The sequence below is a fragment of the Carassius auratus genome, chromosome 5, assembly GCF_003368295.1.
Source record: "Carassius auratus strain Wakin chromosome 5, ASM336829v1, whole genome shotgun sequence".
Lineage (NCBI taxonomy): Eukaryota > Metazoa > Chordata > Actinopteri > Cypriniformes > Cyprinidae > Carassius > Carassius auratus.
In genome coordinates, this window is record NC_039247.1 from 6833629 (window position 1) to 6858302 (window position 24674).

A 24674-nucleotide genomic window follows, 5' to 3' on the forward strand; every position below is an offset into this window, starting at 1 on the left:
TGTTGCATCATGTACCAATACTGATCATTCAAAAATGGGGAAAGAGCCCCTTTCAAGTTTTTTCTCCAATGTTTGCATGTCTGTTACTTACATAACATTTACATTTATTGCTATATATGTCAGAGGTCGCACGCCTCTGGAGCAACTAGGGGTTAAGTGTCTTGCTCAGGGACACATTGGTGTCTCACAGTGGATTCGAACCCGGGTCTCTCACACCAAAGGCATTTGTCTTAACCACTGCGCTAACAGTAACAGTATTCAAGATAGCTTTATGCTCTTTTACAAACTGGGTCTTAACAAACTTTCCTTTTGTCATCTTCATTTGGTTCACTTCCAGATATTGGAATTTCAATATTGCTCCAGGAATAAATTGCTCAATTGTACACATTTTCACACACTTTACATAAATATGATCCTTCTTTTCTTTTAAAGAGGAATGTCTGAAGAACAAACAGTGTTTAAATTAGAAATGTATCTTTGTTTCTTTCGGTCAAAACAATAACTGCATTGAACATGACTGTCTGAGTGCCATAAGTATTATTTTCCCAAAGTTTGCATGCCTATAAATTAAGAAGCATTAAAATATATCACACTATGATTTTAGATTCTAGTTCTTAATAAACTTTTCTTTTGTAGTTTTCATTTTCATTTTCATTCAGATCCAGAGATATGGGGACCTCAATGAGGCTCCATATTCAGATTGTTGAATAATAACTTATAAAATCAAATGTTGCTCACTTTGTATACAGCCAATACTTACTTTTTATTGCTATAAAATTCTGAAATCTGGTTGATTTGACACGTAGTGACCCAAAACGTATTATGCCATTACCACACTTTTATTTTTTATTAATTTTTTGGAATAAGGTAACATACTTTACAGTAGTTCAAGCATGTACCATAATACTAATCTATTATAGTACTGCTATTTTGTAAAATTTTATGGTATATATACACATGTACTAAACTATGGTATTCTTTACTTTGGAGTATCATGTAAACACTGCGATATATGAATATGTAATCATGCATCACGTTATGTTTTCCCTAAAACAGTACCATGATGCAGTGATTATATCAGAAGGAAATACCATGGTAATGAAATTCACATACCATGGTATTTACATGCACTTCCAATGTTGAAATGGTTTCATAAAGTATCTAATAAAACAATAGCTGTACCATGGTACGGAGTAAGGGTTGTGTTTACAACACTACAATTGGATCCTACCAGAATCCAGTCCTTCCCCAAAAGTGCTTCAGGTTTTGTAGTTGCTTGTCAACATTCACTGATGAAGATATAAAAGACTGAATATTTTTACTGTATTTTTGTTAGAGTAATTGTAGCCTGGGTGTGAAAAAGAAACTTAATTAAAAAATATGAAAAACATTTAAATTGTAGTGCATTATATGCTTCTACTATTATTTTGACTCCCCTTTGCAATTCACCCTTAAAATGCAAACTACATATAATAAAGGCTATAACATTCTATTTGAATAAACAATCAAAAAATGAACGAGTCCTGTTCTGATGATATTTATTTAAAAGAAATTAACAGACTCAAAAAAAAAACAAAAAAAAAGTTCCATTAAAATACAACTCAAATAGCAGTCAGTTTTACATGTTTTCTTTATACTACCTGTACATTTGACTTCACAATTGCAACTATTTTCAAATAACTTAAGTAACTTGTTTTTAAAAGTGCAAATTCATAATTCATACAGAAGAATTCCAAAATCTGGGTACATGGGAACGTTCACATTTCCATTGTGCAACTAGAGTGAGAAACAATGAGTGAGTGAGCGTGTGAGCGAGTGAGTGAGCGAGTGTAGAAACGCAGTGTCTGACTATGATTTCTGCTCTGCTCCTGTGGAGGACTGAGGCGTGCTGTCCGGCTTCAATATCTGATAAGTGATGAGATACTCTGGGAAGGCCTGGAAAACAACAACAACACCAGAGTCACACTTATTCATCACAGCCTGCACGCTTTCATAAGGACACAAACACGATCAGAGAAGAACGAAACAAAAGTCAAACTGAACTGAGCTGAATAACGACACTTCTGTCTTCTGTAGAGCTTCTTCTTTATAGCCGAATCAGATTGGTTCATAACTGCCAAATTTTGTAACATCAATACTGTTAATGAACTGAACTTATTTAACATTGAACTGGCATGAATTGAATAATGAGACCGTTATCTTTATAGAGCTGCTTACATCTGAATTTAACTCGTTTCATAATTCAAGAAATTTACATAGTTAATGAAACTGAATCAACACTGAACTGATTTGAGCTTAGGTCCTTATGATTTCTGCAATTCTAAAAAACAAAGATCCAGTCAAAAAATAAATAAATAATGTACTATTTTTCGGACTATAAGTCGCACCTGTCCAAAAATACGTCATGAGGAAAAAAACATAAGTCGCACTGTACTATAAGTCGCATTCATTTAGAACCAAGAGAAAACATTACCGTCTACAACCACGAGAGGGCGCTCTATGACTTCAGTGTAGACTACAGGAGAACTGAGCAGCATAGAGCGCCCTCTCACGGCTGTAGACAGTAATGTTTTCTCTTGATTCATTTCTCTTGGTTCATGCCAAATTAATTTTGATAAATAAGTCGCACCTGACTATGAGTCGCAGGACCAGCCAAACTATGAAAAAAAGTGTGACTTATAGTCCGGAAAATACGGTATATAACGTTGACTGTCACTGAAGTTGTTAAAGTGTTACATTTAAGTTAAATTTGGATAATTGTTTTTTAGAAATATAAAGAATCTGGGAAAAAAATAATCCCACAGAGTTCTAAGAATGACATCTTTGTTAAGTTTTCTTTTTAATAAATTGTTGTTAAATTGTATAAGCCTTTTGATTTCTATTAATTAGACATGCTTTTTGATGAATTTAACCATTAGGGTTAGGGTTAGGGTTAGAATCCATGAAAAAATTATAATAGAAAATATGTAATCTGAGAATAGGGTCACAGTGCCCTAAAAATTATAATTTATATAATTTATATAAAAATAAAAAAAATACAATAAACTAGTTAAATTCATGTATTTCAAATGTATTATACATGCTTTTTGATTACTATCATTTCATTTAACCATTTAAAATGAAAACCGAAAAAAAAAAAAAAACTATTTAAGAGCTATTTCATGAATTTGCATCACTCATTCTTTTATTTTCCTGTTTATTACTGTGAAGCTGCTCTGAAACAATCGGTATGGTATAAAGCACTACATGAAATAAATGCAGACCTTACTATAGCTGTAGCAGTGATGCTTTAAAACAGGATTCATACCTGTTCTCCGCGGTAGATCACGTACTCGGCGTAGGCCAGGCCGTTGACACTGGGACGGCCGATCACAGAATGATGTCCAGGGGGAGCGTGGGCCATTTTCATGGCGCTGAACTGCAGGAAGGACTTTCCCAACGTCACACGGCAGAACAACATTTGCCTTTGGGAAATCAACACAGAGGAGAATATGAACCCCATCTATAATGCACTGTTTGTGTTGCATTTCTTATTGCATCAGGTGTGTTGATGTACCTGTGGCACACGTAACAGGACCGGTCTTTATGAGTGGGGCAGCCTGTGCCGCCTCCGATGCCATAGACATACTGGTTACTCTTAGAGGAGTTCTCTGCAAAATATATGCCAGCTCCAAACATGCCACCGATATAGGCATGACGCTCATCAAATCCTTTATGGATGATGGCATTTATGAATGGAGATCCTGAAAATAACAATGGCAAAAAAGGTTCAGGATTATGATATTGAAAACAGTTACATTCATCAAAAACTAGAGTATGAACAAAAAAAGCAATTTAGGGCTAAATATAGCAGCAATAGCACATTTGATTGACAAAAAGGTACAACACTGTGTCATGTTGTTGTGCATTTCAAATATTGAAATTTTGAATTTAAACTTGCAGATTAATTTATTAAATTTTACTTTATCTTGCAATTATGACTTTATAATACACAACTGAAATTTGAGAATTCTGAGAAATAAAGTCGGAGATATAAAGTCGCAATTCCGACTTTCTTTTTCCTGACTATTGCTAGTTTATATCTCTCAATTCTACTTTTTTTTTGTCAAAATTGTGAGATATAAACTCGCAATTCAGAGAAAACAAATCTGAATTGCGTGATATATAACTCACAATTTTGACTTTATAACTCGCAATTGCAAGTTTATATCACGCAATTATGACTTTATAACTTGCAATTTTGAATTATAAAGTCAGAATTGCGAGATGTGAACTCACAATTCTGAGATTAAAAGTTGCAATTACCTTGTTTTATTTTTTATTTAGTGGCAGAAACGGGCTTCCATAGTTTGTGGTTTGTGGGATGGAAACTAAAACTAACAACTTACTAATGCTAAATAATTTAGAAACATTCCTGTATCCTGTTTGTTTAAGACTGCATTAAAAATATAATTAAAAACAAATATTGTGAAATTATTAGAACTTAAAATAACAATTGTACATGCAAACATATACATAATAAAATATATATATATATATAAAAATTATAATTTATTCCTGTGATCAAAGCTGAATTCTAATATACTGATTTGATGTTAAAGCAACATTTATTATTATCAATGTTGAAAACAGTTTTGTAAAAACCATGATGCATTTTTTTCAGGATTCTTTGCTGAATGCTTTGTAACTTTATAAATGTCGTTATTGCTATTTTTGACCAATTTAATGCATCCTTCTCAAATAAAAGTATACATTTTCCCTTTAATCTGTCTAGAGTTTTTAAGAGAAGCGTTAGAATTAGTGCCAATTCAGCACTTACCGTGAAACAGCATCCGTTCATTTTGGTGGCTGTGATTCTCATCTCCGATCTCTTTCTGCCTGTGTGCGTATCGCTCTCTCAGTTTCTTATTCACCACCTTCTGGATCTGCATGACCATTTCAGTTCGATTTAGTTTAGATTAGAACAGACAAATACGATGCTATCACATCTATCTACCATACTGCATATGATCATCCAGTATGTTTTAAGTAAACCTTTTTTGGACATCAATACCTATTTTAGAAGAGTTAAATGTCACTAATGTTGAATGCATTCGCCGTGTTTTACCTTGAGAATATTGTATCGATTGAAAACGCCACCTGCGTTTCCTCCATCCCTGTGCTCTCGAATTGTGCTTTGCATCTGTGACCAAAAAACAAAGTTATCACACAGCCGAAGCAGATGGGAGAGCTCCAAGTGTTGATGTTTTTTACCTCTTCCTCAACAGACTGAAACTCTTTATCATCCACGGCCAGGTCGATCAAAACTGTGCCCTGATTGGTGCAGTGGAACGCCAGGTATGGGTTAGCACCTGTGCCATACACAAAACAGGATTCAAATCTAACGAAAATACACAGGAGTAGCATTTAGGAGCAGTTTTCTGAGAGACATTCACCCTGCTGTCCTCCCAGCAGCCTCTCGATGCCTTTGATGAGCTTGTGACGGTGTCCGTAAGCATTGATCCCGATCTCCTTGAGTTCCTCGTGACCCATATCGGCCAACACATCCAGAGTGATCTAATGGACACGGCGTTAAAAACATGAGGAACACTCAAAACACCGTGCCAGAAGAAATTCTGAAGTTCTTCCTCACCTGTTCTCTCTCGAAGATGTCCCTCAAATGCTCGAGCCCCAGACTCTTCATGAATTGTGAAATGTTCATATCCAGGACTGCTATAAAGCAAAAAGAATAAACAATCTTAACAAATTAAGAATATGCTGGACAAGAGGACAACTGAAATGAACATCACATGGAAAAAAAATGTAGTTGGTGTAGTCTGATTCCCAAACTAATGACTCCTAATCGAATCATATTCATATAGCACGATCAGTGTAGTCTGATTCACGAATGGATGACACTAATGAGGCAGTTCTTCAATCAGTGTAGTCTTAACCAGAAGAAATTAGTCTTTTGAGGTCACTCTGTACTTATTTCAAAGATATACAGTTCAATCAGTGCAGTCTGATTCCCGAATAACTGACTCTTATGAAGCAGCTCTTCTTAAGGAATCAAAATCATACAGCGTGATCAGTGCAAATGTCTCATACGAGACTGTTCTTTAGTGAATCGATCAATGTAGCCTGATTCCTGAACAAATCACTCATAATGTTCTTCATAATGAATCAAAATCATTTCACTGAATCACTATAGCCTGATTGACAAAAAATGACTCGTATGTGAATGCTGTGTGAATCAAGACCATACATCACAATGAGTGTAGTCTGTTTCATGAACAAATGATTCTTATGAGCTGGTTCTTTAAAGAGAATCAAAGCCACACAAGGTGATCAATGTAGTCCGATTCCTAAATAAATCACTCTGAGATTGTTCTATTGTTTCTCACCATCTCCTTCCTTGCGCTCTGTTCCGGAGGCCCCATCAGCGGGTCCTATCGCCCCTCCACTGGCCCCGTCGCAGAGGGGCCCGGCCAGGTTATCGATGCTGGAGGCAGCGGAGAGGCAGGAGGGTGTGGAGGCGGGTGATATGAGAGCGGCGCTGAGCACGGTGGCCTGCGGTTTGAAACAGCTGGGCAGAGCATCAGGGGGCATGGCGTCCATCAGCAGCGCACGGATGTCATCAGCCTGTTAAACACAGATCACAGATGAAGGACAATACACTTCATACTACAATCAACACAGAACCAATTTAACCAATATTATTACAGCCGAAGTTCCCATAATTCCAAAGCTCAATGGATATAAGTAAATCACAATATTTTTAAATGCACGTCTTATGCAGAAGTTAAAAGTACTGCGAAATAATTCATTTTCATACTTCAATATTTCATCGCAATGCTATAATTTTTATCTTCTGAGATCAATCTCTTATTTTAGCCTACTGTATCAGAATTTCTAACTCCTCTAAAATATCAACATGAAAAACCTGTTCTATATAATATTATAGTTTGTGATTTTTTTAGCAAGTAAAAAGCCCTTTCGTATAACTGTAAAAACGACCCCCTTCAGGTTGTGATTCGTTTCTTTTTGCTATGAAATGTTCATTTTTATAAAGTAATTTAATATGAATATTTTATTAAATAATTGTATATGCTGATTATACTTTTTTATAGAAAAATCATATCAGGTTTTTAAGGAATATATATATTTATCCATCTCTCAATAATCATTGAATTATGTTTTGCACCCCCTCCCCCCAACAAAAAATAAAAATAAAAATAAAAACTACAGAGCTTGTCACACTTTAATTTTACTAAGACATATTAATGGTAGATATAGACTGATGACTAACATTTATATGCGTTTTATGTAAATATTCTGTTATACTGTAATAATCCCAGGGCAAAAAAATAATAATCTAAAATCGCAATCGAGAAGAAAATCGCCTTTAAAGTTATCCAAATGAAGTTCTCAGCAATGCATATTACTAATCAAAAATTATGTTTTTATATATTTACAGTAGGAAATTTACTAAATATCTTCATGGAACATAATTTTTACTTAATATCCTAATAATTTTTGGCATAAAAGAAAAATCTATTATTTTGGCCCATTCAATGTATTTTTGGCTATTGCTACAAATATACCCCAGCGACTTAAGACTGCTTTTGTGCTCCAGGGTCACATATAAGCCTGATGCATCAAATTCTCAACAAAAAAAATTTTTTTTTTAATATTTTGTCTAAAGGCTCAAACTCAAACTTTTTTTTACTATTATTTCATTTGTCAGAGACTTTTTAAGTCAGCGTTTATCTTTGAATAACTCCAGTATTATCAGCTGCAGTGGTGGTGTTTACCGTGGCCAGGTCCAGAGCCGTCTGTCCCTCCTGGTTCTTCATGGTGGGGTCAGCGCCGTGCGCCAGCAGCAGTGCACACAGCTGTGTGCGGCCCTTCTGCGCAGCTTCATGCAGCGGTGTGAACGCCCACTTATCCGTCGCATTCACGCACGTGTTAAACTTGATCAGGAGGGCGGCGATATCCACATGCTGGACAGAACGAGAGAACGCAATTACAGAGCATTAATGACAAATATGAAGCAGCACAACTGTTTTCAACACTGATAACCAACAGCGATGTTTCTTCAGCAAATCAGCATATTAGAATGATTTCTGAAGGATCATGTGACACTGAAGAGTAATAATACTGAATATTCAGCTTTGTATCAGAGGAATAAACTACTTTACAATATGCATAAACAGAACACAGTTATTTTAAGTTGCAATTATATTTCATGATATTCCTGTATTTTGATCAAATAAAATGCACGTTTGGATATTTAAACCTTAGTTTATAATTCTCTGGAATCCTTTCTGATTTGTAATTTTCAAATTTTACAAAACCCATCCTTCACAGATTAAATCATTTATCCTTGCAGCATTCCCTATCCTCTCACCCCATATGACGCAGCGTTATGCAGAGGGATCAGTCCTCCTTTATCCTGAGCGTTCACATCTGCTCCGTGCTCCAGGAGATACTCGGCCACCTCCAGGTTATTGTAACCAGCTGATCAAAAACAAATGATTTCATCATTAAACCACCAGACACATGTGATGAACATGGACTGAATGGTGAATGGGAGACTATGGCTCATGGTACGTTACCTGCAAGGTGCAGTGGTGTTGAGTTCCTGCCCTGTGTGTCTCTGCAGTTGATATTCTCAGGGCTGCAGAGTTTCTGCACGCGGGCCAAACAGCCCTTCTTGGCGGCATCCAGCAGGGCGGCGTCTCCACGCAGAAGGTCCTGGATGTCCGTGTCTCCGTCCTTCACCATGTCCAGAGCAGTGTTGCCATCACGGTTCTTCTTAGACGGGTCTGCGCCGTGCTAGAGAGAGAGTAGAGATGTTACCACAAAAGATCTGTGATACTCTCTTAATAATCATCATCAATAATCCTACATTAATTACATTTAAGACTGCAAAAGTTAGATACGTTTATGCTAAAGTCACAATTTCACATTTAACATGAACTTACAGAGAGAGAGACAAAAATAGCTTGTAAAGTAGCACATAAAATGATGCAGGATTAACTGGATTTTATTTAATTTATTGTCAAATAATCTTTAAAATAAATCAATTACATTTAAATAATTTAATGTTATCATTTATGGTTTTTTATATTAATATTAATAATCCATTTTAAATGAATAATATTTACAGATATTTAAAAATGTATATAAAATATTATAATATTTAAAAATTTTAATATTCAAATTTTTTTCACTTTAAGATTTTGGCCCAATGTAGAATTTAGGACAAGAATACAAAGAAAAAATTAACCTCTCAGACAATTATTTTTAGGTCACCGTTTAATTAGAACATCATTAATAATAATAATAATAATAATAAATAATAATAATAATAATAATAATAATATAGTTAAAATATATGTAACTTCTTTAAATTGTATGATATTTATAGATATTTAAATATTCTTATAAAATATAATATTTCAAGAATTTATAAAATTTCTACATTTTTGGCCAATTCATCTAGCATTTCAGACAAGAAAAAAAAATCTATAGTAAACAAATGTAAATATCAATCTCAATAATTTATTCTATCTGTTAGAATTATTATTATTTAGAATTATTTTTAGGTCAATGTTTTATTCAAACATCAAAATTAATAAAAAATAATAAAAAAAATAATAATAGTTAAATTATATAATATTTACAAATATGTAATTTATAATATATTAAAATAGTATGAATTTTATGAATTTCAAAAAATTTAACTTTATTCTTTTGGATTTTAGCCCAATGTATCTAAAGTTCTAAATTTTGGTGCATCAATAACTATCAGTGCATAATTGTAACTCGTGATAAAACTAAACATCATTAATATTATATGAAATTCCCACACAATGATATTCATAATTATTGCAACATGTGCATGATTTCTCCGTCTGAAGTATCAAACCTTGAGCAGTAGTTTGCAGATCTCATATTTGCCCTTGGCTGCAGCCTCATGTAACGGGGTGAACTTCCAAAGGTCCGCCACGTTCACAGACGCTCCATGTCTCACCAGCAACTCCGCCACCTCGTAGTGACCGTACGAACATGCGTTGTGCAAAGGAACCAGACCACTGATAAAGAGAAAGAAAGAGAACAAGTGCAATCAGATCATTCTGACACAGTGCAAAGATACTCACGCTAATTCAGATGAAGATGATCGTACCCTTTATCTTTAGCGTGCACGTCGGCCCCATGATGCAACAGGTATTCCACGACGGCCACTCGGTTGTACCCTGCCGCAAAATGCAGTGGGGTGGAGTGACGGCCCTCCAGATCACGACAGTTCACGTTCTGAGGGGAGCACAGTTGCTACGGAAGATGCACAAACAAATCAATATTTATTGATTTCCTGATCGATTTTAAATCTTTAGAACAGATTATGTCCCCTGTTTTGTCACACTGCAAAAGTGAAACAGATTTAGACGTTGACTTTAAACTGGCTGAACTCTGAAACTGTGATTTACCTTGACTGTGTCAAGGTCTCCGGCTTTAGCAGCCTCGAGGAAGCGGTAATCCACGTCTGAATTACGAGGAGGAATGTTCTCTGGAGAAATTAATTCCGGACATCGTGTTGTTAGAATAACTGGACAGTTAATTCATCAGTCATACTGTAATATGTAAGATGTAAAACTGGAATAGTACCATTGAGTATTTGCTGTACGGCTTCATTGCCCATCTGTGATGCAGTGAAGCCCTGCAGTGAAATGATTGAAGGGTCAGCACCGTAATTTAGCAACAGTCTGCAAGTCTGGATGTGACCGGCGAGGGCCGCCCTGTGCAGGGCTGTCTGTCCCAGTGTGTCCACAGCATTCACCTAAACACACACGCAAAGGTTTATCACAAAGAGAACTCTGGGTTTAGTAAGTTAATCACGAATATGAAGCAGCACTGACAATAATAATGAATGTCTCTTGAGCGGCAAATCAGCATATTAGAATGATTTCTGAAAGATTGTGTGTCACTGAAGACTAATGATGCTAAAGATTCTGCTATGCATCACAGGAATATATTTTAAAATATATTCAAATAGAAAACGGTTTGTTAATTAAGTTTAAGTTGCAAAAATATTTCACAGTATTAGTTTTTACTCTATTTCGGTGAGCATCCATGATTATTATTATTTTAGACCTATATTTGCTCTAATCATAAGCAAATATAGCTGATTTGTAATCATAAGATTTTTGCCAAAATATAAGATCCCTACAAACACATCTGCAAGTTTTGTCAGAAAAAAAAACGCAATTTCATTTTTTTCCCCAAATCATGCAGCCCTAGTATATAATATAGTATTTAACATGGTAACATAGTACAGCAGAGTACATAACAATATGAACTTATTGTTTTAGCATCTACAAACTGATTCATTAAAAAAAGAAGCCCTGGAGTCTCGCATAATATTCAATTTAGTGTCCAAGAGATAATATAACAAGCTTTAAACATATTCCATGACGAAAGTAGCCACATACTATCTCCTAATGAGGATGCTTATACCTTTGCTCCGTGTTTCTGAAGGACTTCAAGCACATCATTATGTCCTCGTTCAGACGCTACGTGGAACGGAGTCATAAAACTAGAAAGAGAAAGAATATGTGAGAATGTCCTACTTGCCATTTATTTCTAATAATTTGATCAATTTACTAGCAATTTTTGAGTGAGTTGAGATGTTCTCAAACAAATGGTACACCATTTTTTTCCTATCTGAAGTTGAACACTCACTCTTTGTTTTTCTCGTGAATGTTGGCACCTTTCCGCAGCAGCAGCTCTGTGACCTGTTTGCGTTTGGGATGAGGAGAGGCTACGGCGCAGTGCTGCGAACATCATAAAGGGATTTTAATAAACACATCAGTAAAACCCTCAGGATTCAGAGGAGACCGTGTGCTGTGCTCACCAGAGCCGAGTCCTGCGAGTGAGGGTGTTTGAAACTGATGATCTCTTGAGCAGTTTTCTTGACTTTTGCCATGTCCGCCTCACGGGACGCCTGCAAAAGCGTGTGCCCTTTGAACTCATCTGGAAAAAGGTCAAACCATTACTAATAGGCAGCCCTGCATCTTAAAAAAAAGCCAAAGATTACATAATCTGATCAGGTGGAGTACAAAAATATCAATAAAAACTTTCCATCACATAGTTGTTCTGTTTTTTAACAAAATAATAACGAGTATTATTTTTTTAATAATATGAGCTTTAATGGACTTACCGAAATGTAACGCACTTACAAAAGCAGTCAGATGTCAAAAATTATGTTTTAATGACAAAAAAGTATACAAAATGTATCATTTTATTTTACAAAAAATACATTTTAGTTCAAAAACTTAAGCTTCGCATTTTCTTTTCTCACTGGCCATAATTCTAACCTAGAAATCAGGAGAGAGATATCTTGAAAAGCAGGGGGGCTGACAAACAATAAAAATCCTAATATATATATATATATATTTATTTATTTAAGAAATTTGAAATCATTTGACAATGGACTAAAAAAAAAATAAACATAAATATTTACAAATATTTAATAAAATAAATATTTAATAAAATAAATATTTAATAAAAATATAATTAAAAAGGAAGTAAACACTGTAACCAACAGGGCACTTAGATTTCTGGGAAGTTTGTGTGAATTGGGAATCATATTTTTCAAACAAAGCCAAGGTAACAATCATTTTACATACACCACACAGATAAAATGACATGACAGTAGGCAAATGCATAAAGCACTGCATAATTTGAAATCACAAGTTTAAAATTTAAGCTCTTTAAGCATTAATTTCACACAGACAGATCGTCACACAGAGAACACGTGATCATGCCGGATACACATGCACACTTGACAAGATCTCACAGACTTCCATCTGTATTAGAACTGTTCACAACGACAGAGAACAAGAGGAAGAATGTGAGCTGTGTGCTCAGGTGCTGCCGTTCTCAGCACCATCAAGATAAAAGGCTGGAGCACCGTCAAAATAAAAGAACACATCGGCCAAGCAGAAAAACTTATCGGCTGATGCTGATATTTGAAAAATGCCAAATATCGGCCGATATATCGGCCTTGGCGACATATCTGAGAACACCTATTCAGAACACTTGGAACATAGTGCACAGACACTTTATGATGCTTTATAATGTTTTTGTGCCTTTCATGGGGCTAAATAATAACACAAAATAATATACACAGAATATTGGATTTGGATCGGTCTCGAATGACCGATACCCGATCCGGCAGAAATACTGGATGTCATTCAGCAAATACAGTGCAGGGCGGTGATACTGTAAAGAAAGCAGTATGAATGTCACTTACAGGTGAGTCTCTCTTTAAGTTCAGGTGTGGGGGCCGCATCCACCGCGCTCTTGCCGTGGCAGTTGAGCAGTGTGGGATCAGCGCCGTGACTCAGCAGCAGTGAACACACCTCTACTCGATTCTTACTGGCTGCCTCGTGCAGTGGTGTGAACTGCCACAGGTCCATGGCATTAACGCACGCCCCGTGCTGTGAGCAAGACATACGCAATAAAACAAATGATTGATGAGTTTCTGTAAGGAAAAACCTATAATCAAACTAATAAAGCACCTGTTGTTGTTTTTTATCCCTACTTAGAGAGCAAATATATTTTGATCAGTAAGTATTGGCTGGATTGTTTTCTTTACCTTCAACAGGAGCTCTGTGACCTCATAGTGACCATAAGAGCAGGCATTATGCAGAGGAACTAGACCTCTATAGAAAGATAGAACAAAACAACATGGATTTAAGATCATGATTAAAGCATTTAAGGTTAACAAATTCAAAATCTGCCATGTTTACTTTCCAAACATAGAAAGTTCAAAAGAATTTATTTGGGTAAAGAAAGAAATCAGGTGTTGCTCACCCTTTATCTTTGGCATGGACGTCAGCACCGTACTGCAGCAACAGCTGCACTATACGCACTCGATTATACCCAGCGGCCAGGTGAAGAGGAGTGGACTGCAAAAGATGCAGAGAAATATTGATAACCTGTCTGAATACAATCAAGCTAAGTGATCATCAATTATACAAATGCTCGTAACCCAGCCTCAAAGATATCTATGTAAAGTAAACCTGTTTATAACTGGTCCCATCATTAGCTTAATCCCTACTAGCCAACTTTTTATGCTGTGAGCTGTTGTATGTAATGTAATTCAGTTTTGAAATTAGGTTCTTGATGTTTATGTGATACAAATGGAGGCATGGTACCTAAAAATCTGCTTCAGCAGTTCACAATGAATTTGTAAATATATTGATTTAATTAAGTATCTTAAAGAACAAGTAAAGGCCTGCTCACACCAAAAACAGAAGAAATGGAAAAAGAAAAAAAGAGATTAAAGGCGTATTTGACTTTTTCCACATGTACAGGTAATATATAGCATGTTTTGTTGTATTCAATTTATTATACAGTTAAATTAAACCTTTAGCCTACTTATTTAGAGGTGTATATAGTCAGAAAAATGATATTCAGTGAGTCATTATACTTTATACTCTAAAAGATGCTGGGTTAAATACAACCCAGTGCTGGGTAAAATATGGACAAAACCCAGCGATTGAGTTGTTTTTTAATCAACAGTAGGGTTAAATGTTTAACCCAACCTTCTGGGCAATAACCAACCGCTGGGTCAAAACAACCCAATCACTGGGTTTGTCCATATTTTACCCAGCACTGGGTTGTGTTTAACCCAGCATTTTTAGAGTGAAGTTTTAATTTGTTGCTTTCTTTCCTAATTATTTTACAATTAACATCACCCAGTTTTAACAGTTTTTTAAATAACTTCCCAACATTATTTTGTCACATTCCTTAAGAGGTGAAAAAGTCAGTGTCTCGACCCATAATCTTTAAGACAGAACCACCAATCAGAGAAAATCAATGGTACCAAGAAAACAGAAATAGATGGAAAAGAGCTCAGCACCAACCATAAACTCCCATAAAGCATTGCAAATGACAATTTTTATTGAGTCCCTCAATAAAAACATATATCGGTTTTATAATTAGAATCGATGACTCTAAGCCAATAGTTTAATACTGTACCATTGTTTTTTTTTATCAAATTACATCATTTGCATTGCTTCAAGAACACAGACCAGCAAATTTGTAATGCTCCTGCCAGAGCTGTTAAGATTGGTTCATGGCTTAAAACTCTTTATAGTAACATTAACTGAAATTCCTTTGGAGAAAAAGGTTATGCTTTCTCTAAACACTAAAAATGTGATCGATCACTGATGTGAACGATTGCCTCTTGGTGCAAGTAGGCCTTTATATCCATGATCTCTCTGAACAACTGATGAATCTGGTTTGACTTCGATCATTTAAGAAGATAAGTAACCACTAGTAACTAAAAATAGCCTAAGCACAAAAAAATGTAGAAATTTGTTTCCAGTTCATGCAGTGAATAATGAATTAATAATGGTGACATGCCTATTGGACAGCCTGAACACAACCACAGCAAAACAATCAGCATGACAACAAATCTCAACGCAGCCATTAAGTAATGAAGATCTGCCTTTAAGAGTATGATGCATTCATTCTCTCAGAGAGTTTTATTATTTGGTGCAGGGTGGAGGCAACATTAATGTTCATATCATTATTATGAGGTCTGAAATAGTACAGCACAAGCAATGGGGAACAGTGCAATGTTTCTAGCATACACACTTAATGGATCTAAACAGGACAGGATGTCAAGAGAAATCAGAGGTTAAACTCCACGTTCGTGGAGAGCATGCGTGCTGATCACAACAAATCAAACAAACAGATTCAAGAACATGAGGTGATGCACATGTGCAGAAGTGGGGTTTGAGACGGAAACATGGAGTTTTTGCAAAGGCAGACGATTTTAAGTATTGTAAAAAAAAAGTTAAAAAAATGAAGACTTTAAAGAAAGTAGTAAATGAAAGCCTTGTTCTCAGAGCCTGCAGGAGCCAACGAAACATTAGCAGAGCTATTGGTTGATTGATGGATTGTGACCAGCAGAGAATAAGGCAAGTTTCTGTGCGTTTTAAGTGTGAACCAGCATATGGATGGATTTTATAGGGACAAAAATTACAAAAGTCGAAAGGTAAAATACAGAATAAAAACACAGAAGACCAAATGAAACTCATTTCTGTTTCATAAAAATAAACTTACCAGCATTTTTTGAGATGTTGACTGAATGTCGCCAGAACAAAAAAACAAAACAAAACAAAAAATTAGCTAGAAACTAACATGTTATCCACCACAAAGCTGACTGTGGTGCTTAAAACTTAATAAATCAACATCTACAGCATCCTATCTTAAAATGCTAACAACAAAAGACTATATTGTTTTTAGCAATCAGTTCACACAGAAAGATAAATGCTACAGCTGCATTTGTGCTGTTTAATATTTTTGTAGACACATTATGTTTTCTTTCACTTTGATGAATAGAAAATAGTTAGAAAGAACAGAATTTATTTGAAATATTAACATTATAACTGTCTTTACCAATTTAATGCATACTCGTTAAATAAAAGTGTTAGTTTCTTTAAAATCCCAAACTTTTGAATAGTACATTTACACACAATTTAATGATAGAAAATGACACAAAAGCATTCAGTTATTTTATACAGTATTTCCACAATTTTCTATACAAATCAAATGACAGCATCAACTTACGTTATCATCATTTTGGTGCATCCTTAGGCCTATAAACATTTTCTATGCTCATGTACGGTGCTCCAAACAAATACAATATGTCAGCGGACCAGGGATATTTCAAGGTTTACAATGTCTCCAGTTTGACATGACTGCCAATATTCAGGTCTATGTAGATGTAGAGTACATCCAAGCATGCATTATGCTCAGGGGTCAACTATTTATATTTACACATTCAACGGATGCTTTATCCTGAATGACTTACACAAATATGAACAAAGCAGTTCATCAAAGAACAAAGCATTTAGTCAAACTATAAAGTCCAGTATTTGATGTTAACACGCTACTCTCATAATATCAGTCGAAATGACTCCACTATACAAAATACAGGCATCAAGATCAGTATCGGAGAGCACAAAAATGAAAGCAGCTGCAATACTCGGCCTCTAAAAAAAAAGAATAAAAGTACATTTTATCACTACACTCCAGCATAAGATACAGTATGTAACTCAACTTCCACTAAAGGAGACTAACAGAGCAACAAACCCACAGTAAACTAAAATTCCTAAAAAGCCCTTCTGATATAAAGACACAGAGTCCTGGAGGGAGGGAGTGACCTGAAATGATCAGGGATGACAGAGGATTTGAGGGGAAATCAAGGTCCTGTTATTATGTTGTGATTAAAGGAAAAAAATGGATCAAAAAAGCTCTGGTCTAAAACATCCCGAAGATGAGAATTGGATTCAATAGGCATCAAAGATCAACTGAAATCCCTTTGGAAACGAGTGACATCCGAAAGCAGCCCAGACTGAACAAAGGGGCAGTGTAACCTCGAAAAAAAAACATTCTAAAACGACATCAACCATAAATCATAACTTATACTCATCATGGGTAAAACTCGGCCAGCGTGGTTTACTCTAAAGTCAGTATTACGGCAAGAAAAAACTAAAGCAAGGGGATTTGGGATTGTCTTGACCTACATCTACGCCATTTCTACAACCAATGAGATCACATCCTGTGTTCCAGTTTAAATAGAGCTCGAGTTTAGAAACAACGGACATGTTTTCTAAAACAGTCACATTTGACATTGACATCTTATCAGATATATGAAATGTTTATTCTTATCTGTGTTACCTTGCGCCCATCGCTGGCATGACAGTTGACGTTAAGTGGGGTCAAAAGTGCCATCAACTTTTCCTCATTTCCGCTCCTAACAAGGTTTTCCAAACACAGGGAGACAAACTCTGTTAGGAACAGTAGTTTCGAGGAATGACATTTCTAGATTCCAATGTACTTAATGAAATTGAAATAGCTTTTCAAATATAAGAAACTTACCATGTAAACAATAAGTTTCTATATAATAAAACCTTCCTTTCGACTATTTATTGAAACTTTTATTGCTAGCAGTTTTGTAAGCAGCTATTAAAGGATGGTGCAGCGGTATATTGGACTACACGGTTACTCATTTCAGATGTGAATGTTATTCAGAGGTGAATACTTATCAAAAATATGTAATTTGGTGCAGCTGCAGATTTTTATAAGGCCAGAAAGTAAGATTTAAATCTGATAGCTGGCAAAGTAAATTAATGAGATCTTTATGACAATATAGCAATTTTTTTTTAAGCTACATAAAATGCATTTAAATATCAGTAGTCACACTGTATCTCCCAATAATATGTTTTATTAGGATATTTAAATGTTTAGTTTTATGCAACAAACTCTGTAGTTTTTTTCTGTGGGGCAAAACGTAATGCAATGCAATACAATGAATACAAAAGAAATGAACAAATTCCTCAAATGCTGATCATAATTGATACTCAAATTTTAAAATGGTTTTTCAAAAAATGTATGTATGGTTAATCAAGTAAACCCAAGTTGGCAAAAATGTCTCATTCTGATATTCTTGGATTTCTTGGAGTTTTCTAAGCATGAACATAAAACTGTTCCAGGTTGTGTGTAGCACCTACAGCTCTGTACTTTCATCCCAACATTCTTCTCAAAGGACTCCAACATAAGAAAAAAGTAGGACTGACTGACAAGCTGCACAAAATGTGCAAAATATAATTGCGTTTTTGCACCACTTCAGTTTTTAATCTTAGTAATACATAGATATTAAATTTTTGTATTGCAACAAAAACTCACCTCGCTGCCTCCAACAGTTCATCCTTCTTATATTCACCTGATAAATAAATTCAAACAGCAGGTGTCAGACAGACTTGAGTTGCAAGATTCATTAATGTGGGTGTATGGATGTATTTAGCATTACAATAAACAAACTGCAAAACTAGCATACTTCAAGCAGCACATACCTTACGCAAGATGCAATGTTAAGGCTATTACATTAACCTCACTACATTTAATTTGGTATGGCATCGAGTTGGGATTTTAATCCATCTTTGTGTGATCAACATGTCAATCAATTAATATTCTGTGGAAATATGGCTGTAAATAGCCTTCAGAGTGGAGAGCAGTGCATTGTGGTAAACAGCACTCACACAGCATGCTCTTGATATTTTGGCATACTGCATACTACAAAAACATACTAAGTGTGCATTTGCATGAGACTGTGTGTGTTGTTAATGAGTGTAAAGCAGATGTGTGTGTGTGTGTGTGTCTCACCGGTGAGGACGGCCTTAGCAGAAGGGTCTGCCAGATCCAGAGCTGATTTGCCATCAGTGTTTCTAATGTTCGGATCAGCGCCGTGCTGGAGCAACACTGTAACAAAACAGAACCAATCAATACAGTCACCGATACTGAAACTGACCATACCAAAAGCAGATCATGTTTTATGTTGTGGTCGATAAGTGTTTTCACCTAAAGTGTTCATACTAGCTGGCTAAAACAGATTAAGTTAAATTGAACACAGTTTAAGATATTTTAGATTTAGTCCGAGAGCTTTCTGTCCCTCCATTGAAAATGTATGTATGGTATACTGTCCATGTCCAGAAAGGTAAGAAAAACATCAAATTAACATGAGGGTGAGTTATTAATGACATAATTTTCATTTTTAGATGAAAACCCTAACCCCTTAATATAAACCCTAACCCTTTAATATAAAAATAGAAATGCATATTTAAAAATAATATTAATGATCTGATAAAATCAGTTTCCTTCCAATATCAGACTAATCAGCACAATGCCACAAAAAATACTAATAATAATATTGACTAATAATGATATCACCAACATATTGCACATCACTTACAGTCACTTCTCCACACTTTCGCCAAATACCTCCGAAGAAATAGTTTTAAACAAAGTAACACTCCGTACTCGGACAAACCTATTCATCATGTTAATAATGCAAACATTAGAGATTCCTGCTGTCTCAGCACAGGGGTATTCAGCAACACTCTACTAGAAAATACTGCAGGACAACTACATTACTATCACAACAGAGCAATCCTGCAGCATGCTGGACCACCACATCAGCTCTCTAGACAACTGCTGCAACGCCACACTATGTTGATTGGGACTTATTAGACCCTGATTCATTGCCTTTCTGCTAGGGATGAACGATATATCAGAGACCATCAGAATTGCTCTTTATTAGAGCGGTTTCAATCAGAATTGGTCTGATTGGACTACAATTGGAAACGGATGAAATTATAACATTTCTACATTTAATCCATACCAATGCACACGTCTATTTTGCCCTTGATGGCGGCCTCGTGCAGAGGTGTGTAGTTCCAGTTGTCTCGTGAGTTGGGGTCAGCGCCGCTACACAGCAGCAGACTGACCACCTCCGCGTGCCCAAACGAGCAGGCGTTATGGAGCGGGATCAGACCGCCGTCGTCGCGGGAATGGACGTTTGCTCCGGTCTGCAGGAGATGCTCCACCACGTCCTTTCTGCCAAAGCCTGCCAAATATTACATAGGCCAAACGGGTTAAAATGCAATGAATCTAATATGATGAAATTAATTAAATACTTTGTTACACCCAATGAGTCTAGGTTTAAAATTATACATATATGTATGTGTGTTAATTTTATTTTTGTGCTGCAACCATCTCAGCTCTTTTCAAACCAGTTGACTTTCTTCATTAAATACATAAACCTACTGCTTTATGATTTATTAAACCAACTTTATTACCTAGTCGCCATTATGTAGATCATTTAAAAGGCCCTGCACTGTGACATTTTAAGTGCAAATAAATCCATATAGTCTCCCAATCATTATGAGATGATGAAAACTTCACACTTATGCTTACTAGTGAAAATCTCTCATTATGTAGAGATTCCACTCTGTAGGACTGAAAACTGATGGCTAATGTTTATTTGGACTGATGTCCATGTGATTAAAAACAGGAGACAAAATGTAATATCTGAAGTTTTTAAGCTTATAAACGTCTTCATTTATAACAGACTCCTTGGTTAGCAAATTTTCAGGTATGTCCAATTAGAAATGGATTTAGTCAGTTCATATGATAAATGCACAGACTTAGATTTTTAAGGTTTTACACACTTTAATTAGACAATGCCTAAATATTGAATTAATTTTCCTGTCCGCAACGTTCATTTTAAACCTCAACACAATTTTCACCTGGAAATAATTCATGAAATTTAAACAGTTTGTATAAAAATCATAGGGAATATTAGTACTGTATTAGTATTAGTACTGTATGCTTAGTACGTCAGTTTCGCATGAAATATTATATTTTACTCATGTAGACACATGACGTAATATTAAATTAAAAGCGACCTTGAGGCCTGGAAAGGAGCTATATAAATAAAAAATGTGTTATTATTATGCCATGACACAACCACTATGAAAAGTCAACACACACACACATATATTTATTTAAAAAAAAAACACTCTATACATAAACATATGTATACTTCAATTGAAAAATCTAATGCTTGTATAAATAAACTCCAAATCTACTGGAACCAAAAATACGTTTGGTTCTTTTATAAGGTCAAAAACAAGCAAGATACTCACACAGGCGCATTATATTTAGCAAATACATAAAGACAGACCTGCAGCGAAATGCAGAGGAGTTGATTTTCTTCCGGCCATGTCTTTGGCGTTCACATTCACCGAGTCTACAAGCCTCTTCACCCGCGACACATCTCCGTTCCGACAGGCCTCGAATAGCTCTCTGAAAGCCCCGCCGGCCCCGCACTCTCCGTCGCCGGGACTGTCCGCTCCTGAGCCGGGGCTCTGGCTGCCCGCGGTCGCGCTGGAGCTAATGCTGCTGCAGCTGGAGCTGCCGAGGGCTGACGAGGCTGCGGCGGACGCTCCTGTTGAGGCGGGCCGGTCCGGGGAAGAGACGGAGGAGGAGGCCGCTGCGGACTCCATCGTCGCTCCGCCGCATTCCACTGCGCCAGCGGCCGAGGGGCTCAATAAACTCGACGATTCGGGAATAATCGCGGCCGGCGATTCAGGTGGGGGGGATGCGATCACAGCGTTCCGCGGAGACGGCTGGAGGTTGCTTTGTTGGTGCTGTGAGGATCGACGGGACACCGCCATTTTCCCCCCGATGCTCCGTCTGTCAACAATAACAGCTGGAGCCACTGCGCTTCCGCTCAGTGCGAGAAGGCTTCCGGTTGGAGGCTATGCGGTACTGGGTTATGTTAAATGTTTCATTTTCTTTTACTCAATATTTAAATTGATTGTAACGTCATTAAAGTATGACACAGAGCTTAAAATATACGAAATTATAGTGACCGTGAATAAATACTATCTGTCTGTCTGTCTGTCTATCTATCTATCTATCTTTTAATACAAGAAATACATATTTTCTATCATTTTAAACCAGGGGCCTGATTCACCAAACCTTCTTAAGAATTTTCTTAACTTCTTCCTAAGAAGACGTTTGTAAATCTGGCCCCAGGTGTCTGACTTAACATTGAAACTGAAAACAGTGTTACACCCAAAAGTTTGGCCCAGGGTGAAATGATCTGCTCCTGCACCTCTTTATAATACAGGTATATGGGCCCCTGTTGCTATGGAAACAAAAAGCCAGCAGGGTTGTTTGGGTGGCTAGAAATTATATCGAATACATTTTAACAACACATATATTAGCTCAGGGCCTGCTTGTGTCTGTTGGTTGTTTTGTATGTTTTAGTGCATTGTGTTGTTAGTACTGAATGTCTGGTTCCTCTTGTGCTACAGAGACAGATGGGAATCAAGATTCATATCTGAAGAGCTGAGTTAAGCATACATACACATCTCTAATACATTACACAGAACCAGTTTTTGTAATAATCAAATACAGTATATGGCAGACTGGTTTGTATCTGCAAATGAAAGTTCACTAAAGGTCACTATATGTTATAAATTATATAATTTTGAGTAACGTGATCCATTGCAGATATTACAGAACGCTTCCAGAGGAGAAAAGATCGATGCTTAAAAAGTCTCTGATGGTATGTTGCATATATATATATATATATATATATATATATATATATAACACATAAAAATGAAATTATTTTCGGAGCACTTAGGAAGAATAAATTATGATATTTTCATTTTTGCATAAACTATTCTGGTTAAATACAAAAAAAAAAAAAAAAATATTGCAAATTATTTGAGAAATTCTAATGACAATGTCTTCTTCATTCAGGATGCAAATAATGACCAAGCCCACGTCGGTGGTCAAGGGAAGATAATGGATGCCAAGAATCCCAAAACTCCTTATTTGCTTATTGCTTATCATACATAAACATGAGAATTATCTTACTGATAAACACTTGCCAGTCATAATCATTTCAGTAGATTGAACTTATTTGAAAATGCTCATTTAAATGCCATATTTTGTATTAGCGGTATTATTTTTACCCCTTAACCTCGTTTTAATAAGGTTTTTCCCTCTATTTAATAAAACATTATGTGACAATTGATGATTACATTTGCATTAACTACTGGGATATTTTTGATTGCATTAACCAACACTCTGTCACTTTATAAGTTCAGGTTCAAAAATAAATATGTAAAAATAATAATAATGTTTTCTAAATCTAAAACACTTACAGATTCAATGTAGACAAGAGTCGGTTTTCTGATATATGGTGCTTGTTTCAGATCAGCACACATGCACCAAAAGAACTTTACCCATGGTGCCTTTTGCACTTTTGACTGTTCACACAGAGAAAGTGTGAAAATGCAGAGAAAATACGACCAAATGCTTCAGTTTTGTATGTTGTAAAACCTCTAACACAGATGTGAAAATAATAAAAAAAATTGAAGTGAACATGCTGCAGCTTCAATGTTTAGCCTGCTCAGAACAGCTAAGATGAAATCAAAGATTTGACATATTTTTTGGTTAGACACTACATGCTTGTAATCAGTTTGAATGTTTGCTGAAGTATACACCGATGTGACAGACCTGATCTCAAGTGAAGAAAACCAAAAACAAATGGTCAGTAGTTAAAACATACTGACATTTTACAGGATTCCCATAGCTTTTGAGAAAGGCATTTCCATAAATTCTCCAGTAATTTGAGGTTATGCAGAAATGTTAAACATATTGCAGACTGCTATCACAATGAACAACTTTTAGCTAAATAACTTAGATCGGAGCATGTTTTTTGTTTGTTATTTTTTTCAGATTTTATTATATTTAATTAGACATTTTTGACAAATAATGATGAAACTGAAATCTGCATTACCTACTGGGATATTTTTATTGTATTAACCAACACTGCAATCACTTCAGAAGTTAAAAAAGAAAAAAAAATGTTGACAATAGATATTTGAAATTTCTTTTTTCCCAAAAAAAAAAAAATCATAATTTATCCCTCATATTTCCAGGATTTCATGGCTGTGGCAACCTTGAGTTTAATAAAATAAGTGTATTTGGTCATGGACTAATCACAATACTAGACATATGTGACTCAAAAAATTAAAGTAAAAAAAAAATATATAACAAAAACAAATGTTTTTTTGCTCTGAGAAATAAATTATCACATACCAAAGTCAATATTAACCCCAATCGTGCATTTATAATTTTGTCCTTTTTAAAAATGAACTCGCAAAAGCCTTTTCACCCAATTTATATTCCAGCAAATAAAACTCTTCACAGAAAAGCAGTGCAGCTCATAAGAAACTGGGATCTATAGC

The 24674-nt window shown here is 35.7% G+C and overlaps 1 protein-coding gene and 1 long non-coding RNA gene across 3 annotated transcripts; one reads left to right on the forward strand and one right to left on the reverse strand.

Moving 5' to 3' along the window:
* Positions 1-1521: 1521 nt before the first annotated feature.
* On the reverse strand, positions 1522-22155 carry LOC113072780 (tankyrase-1-like). Of its 2 annotated transcripts, XM_026245752.1 has the most exons (28): positions 21587-22155; positions 20243-20467; positions 19228-19323; positions 18751-18787; positions 17743-17818; positions 16123-16143; positions 13861-13955; positions 13643-13709; positions 13298-13484; positions 11897-12015; positions 11725-11816; positions 11500-11578; positions 10651-10822; positions 10473-10552; positions 10172-10317; positions 9914-10079; positions 8598-8817; positions 8390-8499; positions 7794-7982; positions 6384-6621; positions 5633-5712; positions 5436-5556; positions 5254-5351; positions 5108-5182; positions 4820-4925; positions 3557-3743; positions 3308-3464; positions 1522-1935 (listed from the first exon to the last, which is right to left on the reverse strand). In XM_026245752.1, exons 1-28 carry the CDS (start codon positions 22077-22079, stop codon positions 1849-1851), a joined length of 3819 nt encoding a protein of 1272 aa, XP_026101537.1. In that variant the 5' UTR covers positions 22080-22155; the 3' UTR covers positions 1522-1848. The 2 variants fall into 2 exon arrangements, with proteins under 2 accessions (XP_026101537.1, XP_026101544.1); XM_026245759.1 differs by lacking the exon at positions 16123-16143 and having other exon boundaries at positions 1694-1935; positions 21587-22079.
* LOC113072807 (uncharacterized) lies at positions 22032-24436 on the forward strand. Its single transcript, XR_003280341.1, has 4 exons — positions 22032-22170; positions 22725-22762; positions 22924-22978; positions 23179-24436. It is a non-coding gene; the product is annotated as an uncharacterized LOC113072807 (long non-coding RNA).
* The last annotated feature ends 238 nt before the right edge of the window (positions 24437-24674 follow it).

What these genes read in the sequence shown, in the direction of transcription:
- LOC113072780 (XM_026245752.1), bottom strand. Translation starts at nt 22,079, where the DNA reads ATGGCGGTGTCCCGTCGATCCTCACAGCACCAACAAAGCAACCTCCAG. An exon ending in TCCTCTGCATTTCGCTGCAG is followed by an intron (nt 20,468 to 21,586) that starts GTCTGTCTTTAT and finishes AATATTTGGCAG; the next exon opens with GCTTTGGCAGAAAGGACGTG. An exon ending in ATAACGCTGCGTCATATGGG is followed by an intron (nt 7,983 to 8,389) that starts GTGAGAGGATAG and finishes CGTTCTGTCCAG; the next exon opens with CATGTGGATATCGCCGCCCT.